Raw genomic sequence first — 14,167 nt, 5'->3', positions numbered from 1 at the left:
TTGCTATTAACAGTATGACAACCTTCAGTGGTACCCCCTGCTCTACAATTTGTCACTTCTAGTCTGCAAAAGGCTATTAAACCCCGCTAACCTAGAATATTAGAATTGTGTGTAAAACAAGTGTGAATGAGTTCTGGTAGAAGGACTGAACTAGGGGTGGGGAACTTGGGGTCTCAAAGCCACATGTGGCCTTCTAGGTCCTTGGGTGAGGCCTTTTGACTAAGTCAAAGTTTTATAGAATAAATCCTTTTATTAAAGAATTTGTTCTGTGAAGTTTGGATTCAAACTTGACCTAGGACCTAGAGGGCCACATGTGGCCTTGAGGCCAAAAGTTCCCGACCCCTGGACTAAACTATGAGAACTGAGAATGAGGCTTTAGTGCCAGGACCTTGGGGTACCCACTTTGGCTGGCTAGAAGGTCTTATTTTTTGTCCTTCCTGATTCCTCAAAAGCGTGTAACTAAAGTGATCAAGTGAGTGGTCTCTATATAAGTGAAGTGTTACCATGAAACACATTTTAAAAGTCATAAAAGGATGCACTGAATCACATTTTGAAAACACAAAGCATCAGACAGAAGAGTTGTAAAATGCATTAGCTCGAATGACAAAATCAGCTGTTCTGGTAGCCAGGTGCAAGGTGGTATGAGTCACTGGCCTTCCCTATAGCTTTCCCTCCCCTCCCACTAGACTAGGGCACACATTATATCAGTCACCTTCCTCAGGCAATCACATTCTTTCTGCAAAGATTCAGTCTCCACTTTGGGGCTTTCCACTTGTTGAACCAGGTTCCCACCACTGGCCTTCTTCGAACATTGTTTATCTTGCAAACTGAAAGACAAAGTGCCTCAACAGGTTATCTGGTCCATGTGCCAGCCTCCTGCCCTGACAGCTCTCTATTTTTAGAGGAAGTAGGGCTGAGGATCTTTGGTTCACTCCCCCCTCCATCCCTCTCCTCCCAGCTCACTCAGGTGCTGTACTTCCTAATGAGATAAACAAGGGCACTGGGGCTGGTAATGAGATCTAGAGGTCCACCATCCCACGACTAGGCAAGGACAACTACAGTGTTCAATAACTGTTACTAACTAGGGAACCAGGTGCCACCTCTCAAGTAATCCTTCCCTTAGGTGCTGAAGTGCCTTGTTATTTTGTTCCTAAAGCCTACTGTGGGAGTTGAGAGCAGGCCCAGGGTGGGGCTCTTTACCTTTGCACAACGGACAGCAGTTCCCGCTCTCTCTGTTTCAGGCTCTCGAGCTGAGATTCCCGTTCCGTGCAGCCTGCCCGGGCCTCTCCCAGCTTTCTCTCCAGGTCCGTCACTTGCTCCTGAAGGTCTGAGTTCTTCAGCTCTAATTCCCGGAGCTAGAGAGAAAAGGCCAGGCTCAGATCCAACAAGTCAGGAGTACTTCTCCCTTAGGGATCTCAAGGAGTTATCAATCCAACTGCCAATCAACAGCCAACAAACTTCCAACATGTACTTGGAATTTTCCTTTTATGAAGCACAGAGGCTTGAGGGGTAGCATGGTAGAGGGAAAAGAACACTAGACTGGGAATCAGAAGACCTAGGTTTGCATTCTAGCTCTGCTACTACTGGTATGACCTTCCTCAAGTCATTTGACCTCTTTGGGTCTCAGTTTTCTTCTCTGTAAAATGGAAGGAATTAGATTAGATTTCTCAGGTCCTTTCCCACTCTAGAGCTTATAAACCTCCTAGGTGACTCCATTTCCCCCCAACAGGTCAGATACCATTTCTACCTTCTGGCTTTGCTTCTGATGATCCTCTCTCGTGGGCAGGTCAGCCAGATAGCGCTCGAGGGTCTCAATGCGCTGCTGTTTCTCCCGATTTTGCTCCGACTCCTTCTGACATTTCTTTTTCAGATTGTTAATGTGTTTGTCGCGTCCCTTGACCTGTGTGAAGGGAAGTCACTTGTCTGTCTCAGTTGGCACATAGTCTGCTTCCATCAGACCCTGAATGTCAACTTTCTTTCTTCAAACAATCTTTTTCCCTTTGGCAATTACAACTGAGAGGTAAACCTGCAACCAGTAGCCTTTCCCTTGGGACTCAGAATGACGTTGCACTGCGATAAGGGCAGAGAACATGAGAAAGATTAACAGGTCATTTGAGATTGGGACACAAATTACAGATCTATAATGCCAGCACTTTTCAAAAGGAAAGAGAAGATCAGCAATCCTTAGGTAACCTAAAAAGCAGATACATTTCTTGCCAAAGGCATTCCTGTCCAGTTCACCTGGGTGGACTGGGAATACATTTCCCCCCTCTAAAACCTGTCAACTGCACAATGAACAAATCACTGGAAAGGCAACTTCTATCTAAAAAGTCTAAGTAAAAAAAAACATAATGTAGTAGAAAGAGAACTCAGTTTAAGACCTGGTCTTGACATATATGACTTTAGAAAGATTATTTTACTTCTCTGATCCTCCTCAGTTTCCTCATCTGTAAAATGAGGCTAATAATACTTAAAACTACCCAACTTAAAACGTTGCCATGAAGAAAGCCCTTTATTAACCAGAAAGTACTATAGAAATAAAGTTACTCTTAACTTAAGTTACCAAAAGGGAAGCAAAAAAAGCCAGTGAAACAGAAACAGACCCAGCGATCTCAGAGGAAGCACTTGATAGGACTACAGAGGAAGACATGACCAAAGAATGACCAATAAATGAGCTGATGGCACTGTCTCAGGTGAAACTATCACTGTTTACACCTGGAAAGCTGTTAGGTAACTACTCCTATTTCTCTACTGCTTCATGGTTTACAAAGCACGCTGGGCACAACAAGCCTATGAGGTAAGAAAGCAGTGTTTTATTTACCCTTTTTTTTTTACAGGAGGAACCTGAAGGGCAGAGAAGGGGAAATGCCATGCCATGGCCACACAGACACTAAGTAAAAGCACCAAGATTCGGGCCAGAGTCTCCTGCCTCACGCTGGCCCACTCTTCTTTCTAGTACTCTCTGCTGCAGCTCTGTAAGAATACAGACACTTTAGGAAGTGTGGAATGGGAGAATAGAGCTGAAGGAAATAAGCCAGCTCCCATGGCCTCCAGTTATCCTTTTTTTTTTTTTAAAGGCAATTGGGGTTAAGTGACTTGCCCAGGGTCACACAGCTAGTACGCGTGAAGTGTTTGGTCTGAGGCAGGATTTGAACTCAGGTCCTCCTGACTTCAGGGCTGGTGCTCTGGCCACTGCGCCACCTAGCTGCCCCCTATTTATCCTTCAGGGCAATTAGAAGTACACTGACAAAGATTCTAAGCTCTGCAAGTAGTTGCAAACTTTTCTCCATTTTTAGTCCACGGGAGGAAGAAAACCAAACAATTGGAACCCCAGGTGTGTTTACACCCCCTGGAAACAATGAAGAATGGTGTAACTGCTTCTTTCCTCTGCCAGCTGGCAAGACGTCTGAGAGGATGGGGGAGTGAACGGGGGAATGCCCGAGTTACTACTCTCTTTACCTTGGGGTAGGTAACCAGTCTGAAGAACAGGCAACCAGTGTTGACGGGTAGCAAGCACAGCCTGGGGAGCCCACCCACTCCCAGCCCCACCTGGGAGGGTCCAAATTTCTCTGGCTCACATCTACTCCTGGCATGGCCATCAGCATCATGGCCTTGGCAAGGGGAGCCCCAACCTGTCTCTGGCTGCCTCCCAATCCTTTTCCAATCAGAAGGCAGCCCCACTATCACTCACCCTTTCTTCTTGTTTCTTTCCTTCTTCTGAATGTTTCTGCAACGCCACCCTGAGGGACTCCCGGATGAGCTGTGCATCCACTTCTGAGGCAGAGAGTTTCTTTTCAAGCTCCGACCTTTCTTTACTGAGAGCTTCTGTCTTCTGTGCAAACTGTGCTCGGAGGAAAGTGTTCTCTCGCTGCAACTCCTGCCAGAGAGATGCCATAGGTGTGACAAGTGCCTCTGTTCCTCCCTGTATGTGTACACATACATACATACATACACACACACACACACACACACTTTATACTCACATAATATAAATGCTGAAGTATCCCTTCACAGGAAAATAGGATTTAGAGATAGAATGCACTTTTAGACATCATCTAGCTCAACTCTCCTTATTTTAGAGGTGAAGAAACTGAGGTCTAAGGAAATGAAGTGACTTGCCCAAGGTCACAGAGTTAGTAAACAGAACTGGGTTTCCAAGTCAGTGTGGATGAATGACTAGAACATTTCCTGGACTCAGCAGACAGGTGGGAAATCAAGTCTGGCTGACAGATAACATAGAATTCAAAGGACCTTGGCCCTGATGAGGGGAGGCCACTTCCCTTCCTCAGTTCCCCACACCTCTTGCCTCAGAGCAATGGCTGCCTCTTCCCTCTTCTAACCAGTTTGCTTTGTAGGTTTAAAAAAAAAAAAAAAAGTGAGGCCAGGCTGGCTTGTTGTCATGCTCAGCCTCTATCACTGCCTCCATCTGCTGGCAATTTGGCACAGTGGAAAGAAGACGGAATTAGCAGCACAGATTTGGAGCCAGAAGGATCTTGCGAGGCCAATGCGCTCAACTTCCTCCTGTCAGAGAGAAGCCAAGCGCCTGGCCATGGTCACACAATTAGCAAGCGTCTAGAGCGGGACTGGAACCCAGCACTTGCTGATGCTAAGTACAGTGCCCTGCTGCCTCAGGAGCTCAGCTATGCTGCTCTGACCTCCACGGAGGTCAGAGGAAGCCACCTCCCTCGGGGAGGCTGTTTCTTTACCTCCAAAAGGGATATTAGTAAAAGTGCACAGCACAGTACCTAGTACATAGTAGGAGCTATTTAAATGCTAGTGCACAGCACAGTACCTAGTACATAGGAGCTATTTAAATGCTAATTTCCTTTCCTCTCCCTCTTCTGTAAAACAAAAGGAAGTTGGGGGAGGAAGGTCAGTCAGACTGGGTCTCAAAAATCCCTTCTTCCAGTTCCAGGGTATTTTATATATGGGGGTCGGGGACCTCCACACTATTCTAAATGCCTTGCCTCCTCACCCTGAAGCCCCTGAAGCTCTCCTCTGGCCCAGCGTCAATATCTACTAGATGTTGGCAATACCTGTTACAATATTTAATACTTTTACAACAGCGAATACTTAGACAACATCGAATATTTTTCACCTCTCTCAGTGCTGAGTACATGGCAGTACTTAATAAAGACTGAGTTGAATTCTGAACTCTTTGCTATGACCCAAAAATGCTTTCCAACCTCTGTGTCCCTGTGCTTTTGCTCACAGTTTCTTCCACCCAGAATACCCTCTAGTAATTTCTACTCATCCTTCAAGGCCCAGTTGCTGAATCCATGCCTGGTATCCCATCCAAGAGTGACCACTCCCTCCTGGGAGCAGCCACAGTGCCTTGTATTTTCTGTTGCACTTTCAAATTTTACTTCATATTATGGTAAAAGATTGAAGCCTCTGGCTCTGTGTGTGTGTGTGTGTGCACGTGTGCGCGCGTGTGTCTTCCCTACAACAATATTTGACATATTTACAGCACTCAAAAATTTGCAAAGTGATGTATATTTATTGTCTAATTGGATCCTATTATCCCCATTTTACAGATGAGAAAACTGAGATTAAGAGGTAAAGCTATTTGCCTGTAGTTATAATGGTAGGTGTTAGAGGCAGGATTTGAGCCCCAGGTCTCTCCTGACTTGAAATCCAATGCTCTTTCCACTACACCACACTGCCTTACCATAATGGGAGCTGTTTAAGGGCAGTTATTGTATGTTATCTTTGTAACAACCTCCCCCTTGAGCTTCCCCACCCTCACTCTACCCCTGCTCCCACCACACACACACACACACACACACACACACACAAGCCCACGACAACAGTTGAACGCTGGCTGAACACGTGACTCTTGGCCGTGAGTACTTACTTGTAGCCTCAGCATGCAGACATCCCCATAGTGGGCAGGACGGCCCAACAGGGCACTGTGGACCTGAAGCTCACTCTCACGGACCTTCTGTTCCAGCTGAGAGATATGCTGCCTCTGCCTGCAAAGTCAACCACAGGCACACATCAAAGCAACCTTCTTGAGTGACAGCCTGCCTGAAATCGGAGTCTTCCCTTTCACTAAGCAGATAGGAACAATCAGTCCTATTTAACTGAGATGAGAATCTCAAGGCCTGGCTGACAGGGAACGGAAGAAGGAAAAGGATTTCTGGGGGAAGGGACAAACGAGTGAAGATGAGTCAGTCCTCAAAAAGACACATACTCCCAGGTGATGTTAGGCATATTCAAGAACAGGCTCGTTATTAATACAGCTCTTTTGCCTCCGAGGGGACCTCTGAGGCAAATATAAGAAGCCAGGAAGTTATGAGTTTGAATGGGCATTCCCTCTCCCCTCGGGCCTTACTTGTTGATGAGAAGATCCTTTTCTTTCAGGAGGCTCTCATTGCTGTTCAGGATGCTCACCCACTGGGCTGGCTCCAAGGCTGGCACAGATGGAGCGTAAGCTGTGGGGTGGTGGCAAGTGGCTCCGTTCTGAAGCTGAAAGACAAGCAGCTCACTGGAAGTGGCTTAATGTCACAACTCCAAACCCTTCAGGGCCTCTCCTACCCATTCAAAATGAAGTATAAACTTACATTCCAGCATTCAAAGCCTTCCACAATCTGACTCCCCTCTCCCTTTCCAGATGTTTCTCATGGTTGGAAGGTACCTTTAGTCCAAACCTGCTTGGAGAGCAATTCCTTCTACGATATCCAGGGAAAGTAATCATTTACCCTCTGCTTTAAGATCTCTATTTAGGTGGGGGTTCCCCACTTACCAAGGCCACCCAATTCCATATCTGGACATTAATTTATAGGAAGGGGGCAGCTAGGTGACACAGTGGATAGTGCAACCTGAGTCCAAATCCAGCCTCAGACACTTATTAGCTGTGTGACTCTGGGCAAGTCATTTCACCCTGACTGCCTCAAAAAAAAAAATTAAAGGAAGATTTTTTTTTTCTATATAATGAGCCAAAATCTACCTCTGTGCAACTTCTATCCACTCTTCTAGTTCTGCCTTCTGGATCCAAAATGGAAAAGTCCAATTCTTTTTCCACTGTAGCCCTTCAAACACTTGACCGAATCCATTAATCAATAAGCATTTATTAAGGACCCACCTTGTGAAGAAAGTTATCATGTTTCCCTTAACCCACCCCCATAACCAGAAGGGGCTCCTCACTGCCTACTGTGTGAAAGGCCTGCCTCCTCCAAAAAACCTTTTCATATCCCCCAGATGAACAATGACTTCTTTCTCCAATTTCTCAGCACACATGGTTTAGGTCTATGCTTTGTACTCCATTAGCTCTGCCTTGGACCAGATATTTGTATATGTGTCTATTTTCATCTCTTAACACCCCCCCCCCCATTGGTCTAAACTCCCTAAGGGCAGGATCTGTGCCTTATTCTATCTTCTGGTTTCCTATGCCTGAACAGTGCAGTAGATAGCAGAGGTCCTTATTAAGCTTGCTGAATCGAAATGACAGAAGAGCTGTGACAGGCACCTGGTCACTGGCCAGCATGATCTTCAGCTGAGCTCTGTTTTGACTGGGCCAGAGAGAACCTTGTGTTTACTGACTAATTTTAGCTCTCTTTCAGGACTGGAAGAAACTCATGAGGGAGGCTCTGCCTGCAAGCTACATACTCCTCTGCCCTCAAGCAGGGCTCTAACTTCTAAGGAAAGGTCAGTTAGGCTTTATCTGGTAACAGAGACAAATCACACAGCTGAGTTTGTTCTTATCATCCACGGGCTAAGAATTCTTCCTCCTACCACCCCTACTCACTTCAATGGAGGAAGCAGAGAACTGGAAAAACACCACGGGTCTGAAGTCTGAAAAAATAGGTTCAAATTTAGGCTTCCATCCACACTAGCTGCGTGACCTTAGCTAAGTTCAAGTCTTGGTTTTCTTATTTATAAAATGAGACTAACAGCTCCTGCCTTTTCAACTCACAAGGATGTTGGAAGAATCAAATCAGATAGTTCAAAGAACTTTGGAAACAATATGGTGCATATATATACTTACAGCATCATCATGCAGCAGCATCTGGATTTCTCTGAAATAGTTCCTCTTACTGCTGAAGCTTTTTTGTCTTTCTCCTATTAACTCTTTTCTTATAAACGTCTTCTGTCTATTAAGTACCAGTGGTCTCAAAGCTTTCCTTTATCCAATGTCTCCATCTCCAGGATAAGTAATCTTTATCTCCTTTTTCTGACTACTCTAGGTCAACTACAAGTACTCAAAGCAAAAGCTAAATAATCCTAGGAGGACAGTACCTATGGCCCCAAAAACCGTTAATAAGTCAGTGCTCAAGAATGACTAACATAGTATTGTACCTCCAGCAATGCACATTTCTAAAGTGCTTTAAGATTTACAAAGTATGGGAGCACCTAGGTGGCACAGTGGATAGAGTACTGGCCCTGGAGTCAGGAGGACCTGAGTTCAAATCCGGCCTCAGACACATAGCACGCGCTACCTGTGTGACCCAAGGCAAGTCACTTAACCCCGTTGCCTAGCCAAAAAAAAAAAAAAAAAAAAAAGGAGGGGAAAAAAAAGATTTACAAAGTATTTTTCTTGCAATACCTATGTGGTAGGTGTAGGACCAAAGGCTTTAGAGCTACAAGGGACCTAAGTGATCCACTAGTCCAACTCCCTCATTTGACAGATAGAAGCCTAGAAGGGAAAATTAACCTAAGGTCACACAGTGAGTAAGTGGCAAAACCAGAGTTCAAACTCTGTTCTTAGAACTCCAAATCTAGTGCTTTCTACTATACCATCAGTATCACAAGTAAGATTTCCCCCATCTTACAGATGAGACAACAGGCTTATGGAGCGCTAAGTGACTCCCCCCAGCTAGCTAGTAGGCATCAGAGCTAGAACTTTTAAACCCAAGTCTCTTGCCTCAAAATCCAATGTTTTCACTACACCAGGTCTTAGCAAAGATAATACTATAGTAACAAGAAAAGGGATGTTTACCTTCATTTGTTCCATCTGTAACCGAATTGACTCCAGCTGCTGTCGGCATGTGCTGAGTTCACAAGACTGTTCCTGGGAATGCCAAGTGTCAGGGCCTTGCGGCCACCCCTGCAACTGGAGAGGCTTCGGGAAGCCAGATGCTGCCTGAAGCAGCCCACCAGCAATCGCATGGGTCCCACTGCGTTCACATCCAGCCCCAACACCTGGGGCTTTCTTAGTCTCTGGCAGCACCTTGTACAACTCCTTGCCTGTCTCAGCTGTTGGATTTTGCAGGTGGAATCGATAGTAGGGATCTGAATACAGTGTTTCCATCAGTACCGACTGGTTGAGGGTTGGCTCCATGTTGGGAGTATCAAACTTCCTCATTTCCTCTTCTCTTTCATGGCCCAAAGCAGGAAACCAGGACGGTTCAATTCCATTTTCCTCAGGAGTTCCACAGAGGTACATGAGATCCCTCGGCAGGCCCGGAGATCTTTTCATAGTGCTGAGGTCTCCATTCCGGGGCAGTCCCACATTTTCAGACAATCCTGACACAGGCAATTTGGAGGAAAGGAGCCCCGTATGGGTGGAAGCTGGCTTGACTGGAGAGGTCCCCAAAGTAGATGGTATCACATGGGCTGTAGGAATGGTTACTTGGCTTTTGATGGGCTGGAAGGACGAGCTGCCACTCGAGCTGCAAAACTCTGGAGAAAGAAGAGCCTTCTATAAGCCAGGAAAAAAGCATCAAGCCTTCCCAAGTTGAGCTACTGCAGAGAAAGGGACATCAACTTAGAAGGATGGCGTGAGTTCCAGGAGCTCAACTGCTACTTGCCAAGGTAAAGCCACAAAAGGCAGCACTGGCTGCTTCTAGAGCCACATCTCCAGGCCTTCCCTGGAAGTTACATTCTATACCCTGTACCCCCAGAAATGGCATCTTCTTAGTCAAGAAACTAAGGTATTTAAAAAAAAAACCTACTTACTGAAGGATCCCAAAAGAAGAAAAGAATTAGTTCCTCTCATAGATCAGCAACCACAAGCTATAACTCCATCAAAAAGAAATTTCCTCTAAGTCCAGGGCACAACTAAATGCCACATTGTCACCCCGGTGACTTTTGCCACTCCTAGGTGAGAGTGAGCATAAAACAATCACCCTAGAAAACAAATGAAGTCTTGTCTCCTTAGTGCCCAGGGCAGCAAGGGGGCATGGTGCCTGAGCCTGTGAGTGTCCTGGTTCACACACCCCAAACCTGGCTTCACATGGAAATGTGAAGTTATTCTTAGTAACTCTCAGGTTTCACTCCAGCAACACTGAAGCACACTGTGTTTTTAATTTTGCTTGCCCATTGTCAATGCACCAAAGCCTATGGTCATGATTTTGAGTTTTTCCTCATACCGAGGCCATTTCCCTTGACCCCAGCAGGTTTCTTGGATATTTATTTCACTTAATCTCTGGATCTGTTTCCACATTTATAAAAAGAATGGGCTGGACTAGATGATCGCTAAGGTCCCTAAGATCTCTAACATCTAATTATTCTATATATTCTTTAGCCTGGAAGATTGATGAGGTCATGATCACTGTCTTCAAACATTTGAAAGGTAATGCAAAAGAGGAATGAGATTTGTTCCAATACACCTTAGACTGATGAACTATGATCAATCAATGTGAAGTAGTTACAGGGAGGAAGGTTTTAGCTCAGTATAAACAATTAAATTAGTCAAAAAGGGGGTGGGAGTGGGGTGAAGGTAGAGAATGAGATGCCTTGGGAAGTAATGAATTGCCAGGCATTGGAGGTATCCAAAAGAGGGCATTGTCAGGGGATTTCATGTCTCAGGTAAGAGTGGGACTAGATGATTTCTAAGGGTCCAGTCAGTACTCAAGTTCCGTAAGACCATTCAATATGCACGCAAGCCTAAAAAACAATTTAATTTTTAAATTCTAGGTAGTTTACAATTAACATTAGTAAAAGAAATGAAATATTTTTAAAAGGAAACACTCAATAAGGTACAAATCCATTATTAAAGTTTTTGAATGACTTTATCATATCTTTTCATTCATTCAATCAGTATTCACTGAGCCTATACCATGGCCAGAACACTTTACTTAGACATTAAGAGAGTTCTAAAGGGAGTAAGTCAAAGTCTCTGCCTACTAGGAAATTGTAATCATTATCACTGGAGTGAGAGCATGTAGAAAAAAACTGAGCAACAAGGGTTATTACATAACCCAATAACACATCCCCCTAAATTAGTCCCACCATCACACAACTCTTCCTCCTTTGAGCTTCATATTATTCTTATCTACCACTCAACACAATTCTGATAGCTGTAGTCTACAGATCCTACCTCCCACCCCCAGTCAATCCTCTTCCTTTCTCAATGAATTTGATACCTGGCTCACAATTTTTTTTTCTCCTCCCCATGTCCTCCATACATACTAGGGGACTTCAACATACATACTGACTCAACCTCAAATACCCTAACCACTCAGTTCCTCAACCAACTCACTTCCCATGAGCTCCCCACCTCAGCCACACACAAAGATGGTCATACCCTTGATCTTGCCATCACCCACAAATGTACCACCTTCCCCATGCAAGAATTTCAAAATCCCCTTATCCAACCAAAACCTACTAGCTTTTCACCAATCTCTCTGCCTCCCTTTACAAAACCCTACTCTTCGTCCATATTGTGACCTCTAATCCCTTGCCCTCTCAATTCTCTCCCAAGCCATCTCCCCTGCACTAACCACTCTCTCCTCTTTTCCACATCTTGGTCCCTTGGTGAATCAATTCAACTCTATACTGTCTCCTCTCTTGAATTCCTAGTCCCCTTATCATTTGGCCTTACCAAGTCTCATCCTTCAATCACTCCCACCATTGGCTGCCTTTGCTCCTATACAAGCCACCGAAAGGAGTAAAATCACATAACTGTTCTGACTGGGTCTACTACAAATTGATGGTACACAACCTCACCTGGGCCTCCCTGCTGCTAGGCAGTCCCACCATACCTCCCTGATCAGCTCACTATCCCACTCTCCACAGCAGCTCTTCCAAACCTTTTCATCCCTCCTCAGACCTCTCATGGTTCCTCCTCCCTCCACCACTGAGAACTTTGCCTCATATTTTATAGAAAACATTCAAGCCATTTGCTGTGAACTCCCTCTTCCTCATCTCCTATCATTCAGATGCCTTCTGACACTCTCCTCCTTCACCCCTGTCTCACATGAAGTGTCCTCTCTCCTTACCAAGGCTAACCCCTCTACCTGCTCAGCAATCCCATTCCATCCCATCTCCAACAGATTACCTCCTCTGTCATCCCCAGTCTATCACTTATTTTTGTTTTTTTTTTAAAGGCAATTGGGGTTAAGTGACTTGCCCAGGGTCACACAGCTAGTACGTTTGAAGTGTTTGGTCTGAGGCCGGATTTGAACTCAGGTCCTCCTGACTTAAGAGCCACTATCCGCTGCACCACCTACCTGCCCCTCTATCACTTATTTTCAATCTGTCCCTGTCCACTGGCTCATTCTCCACTTCAATAAGCATGCCCATGTATCTCCTGACCCTCACTTGATCCTCACTATCCTCCTATCTCTCTTCTGCCTTTGGCAGCTAAACTCCCCACAAAGTATGTCAATAATAGGTGCCACCACTTTCTCTCCTCTCACTCTCTACTTAACCCCTTACAATTTGGCTTCTATCTTATCATTCCTTTGAAACTGCTCTCTCCAATGTTGCTAATGATCTCTTTGTGGTCAAATCCAATGGCCTTTTCTCAATCTTCATTGTCCTTGACTCTCTGCACTCTCTGACATGGTTGATCCTCCTCTCTACCTTGGTATTCTCTTACCTTCCTAAAGTACAGGTCCAATCATCACACACACACACAAACACACACACACAAATACACAAATACAAAATCCTCTGTTTGGGATTCAAAGCCCTTCACAACCTCCTGTCTTTCCAATCTTCTTACACCTTACTCCTTGACATGTACTCTTTGATCCAGTGACACTGTCTACCCACAGTTACTCAAACAAAACACCCTACCTCTTGGCCATAGACATTTTCTCTAGCTTCCCCTAATGTCTGGAATGTTCTCCCTCCTCAACTTTGCCTATTGGGTTCCTTTAAGTCTGAACTAAAATCCCATTTTTAACGGGAAGCCTTTTCCAACCCCTCTTAATTCTAGTGTCTTCCCTCCTGCTAATTATTTCCTACACAACTTATACATAGCTTGTTGTATATTTGTTTGTTGTTTCCCCCATTGGACTGTTAGCTACTTGAGGGCAAGGATTGTCTTTGCCTCTTTTTGTATCCCTGGGGCTTAGCACAGTGCTTGGCACATAGTAGGCACTTAAAAATCCTGCAACCCGTAAAGCTCTATTTTGTTTCACTCAGCGAGGGACACAGGGCATCTGGGAAAATCCACCCTACCTAGAATTACCGTTGCTCTCTTGATGAGGAGAGAAACTTTTCCACACCCTACAACTAGCGTTACACATTCTCAGTACTGCAAGGCAATACAGAACTGATAAATACTCAAAGTGAGCAATACAGAAAGTAAGATTTATAGGAGTGCAGAGCAAAAGAAGGAAAGATTGCTGTGGAAGGCAACATAACGGGAAAAGCCTTATGGACAACACAGAATTTTAGGTGGACTGTGAAGGATGGACATGGTCTGAGGATGGGCTAATGAACATTTCATGGAAAAGGAGAGAAACAACTTGAGAAAATGCACAGTGGTGAGAATGAGCAGACAGCAAGGATACAAGCGTGGCAAAAGAAGAGGGTCTGTTGTGGATAGTGGCAGGCCTTGCATATCTAACCAAGGCATTTGGGCTTTATCCTCTCTGAAGCAGGAAGCCACCAGAGGTCAGTAAGCAAGGAACTCTGAAGTGCTATATAAATGTGAGCTATGATTACTGTTTTTCTACTAAAGTCATGGGTAGGTGACCCTGAGCTCTCCAAGGACATACCAATCAATACAAGCTCTGGCAGCTCCTACTAAGCTAGAGCTCTGAATACAAGTCTAGTGACAGACTGCAAGTCTGTACTACAAGAACCAGTTCAGAGAAGATTGACAACTGGGTACTGCATTTTTTGTGGTAACAGCAATTCATAAAAACTCCCTACTAAGGGAGGGCAATGTTGGATCTTCACTGGTAGTAGGGTCCCCACACAAGGAAGTTACAGATCCCTGAAATACTAATCTATTATTGTGACCAAAATGTTAAACCAGTGTTTTAAA

The 14,167-nt window shown here is 44.9% G+C and overlaps 1 protein-coding gene across 2 annotated transcripts in view; it reads right to left on the bottom strand.

The window, feature by feature from the left end:
- The window catches only part of CEP85 (centrosomal protein 85), a 41,981-nt gene that overhangs the window by 9,919 nt on the left and 17,895 nt on the right, over nucleotides 1-14,167 (bottom strand). For both annotated transcript variants that reach the window (XM_027864933.1, XM_027864935.1), the window contains exons 4-10: nucleotides 8,942-9,624; nucleotides 6,338-6,471; nucleotides 5,858-5,975; nucleotides 3,692-3,877; nucleotides 1,748-1,900; nucleotides 1,201-1,355; nucleotides 713-827 (exon numbers count right to left, since the gene is read on the bottom strand). In XM_027864933.1, the coding sequence (XP_027720734.1) occupies nucleotides 713-827; nucleotides 1,201-1,355; nucleotides 1,748-1,900; nucleotides 3,692-3,877; nucleotides 5,858-5,975; nucleotides 6,338-6,471; nucleotides 8,942-9,624 (1,544 nt within the window). The remainder of the gene's footprint in view (nucleotides 1-712; nucleotides 828-1,200; nucleotides 1,356-1,747; nucleotides 1,901-3,691; nucleotides 3,878-5,857; nucleotides 5,976-6,337; nucleotides 6,472-8,941; nucleotides 9,625-14,167) is intronic.

The sequence above is a fragment of the Vombatus ursinus genome, unplaced genomic scaffold (assembly GCF_900497805.2).
Source record: "Vombatus ursinus unplaced genomic scaffold, bare-nosed wombat genome assembly UNPS02014777.1, whole genome shotgun sequence".
Classification (NCBI taxonomy): Eukaryota; Metazoa; Chordata; class Mammalia; order Diprotodontia; family Vombatidae; genus Vombatus; species Vombatus ursinus.
The sequence above is the reverse complement of the archived record's forward strand: the minus strand, read 5'-3'. Positions and strand labels throughout refer to the sequence as shown.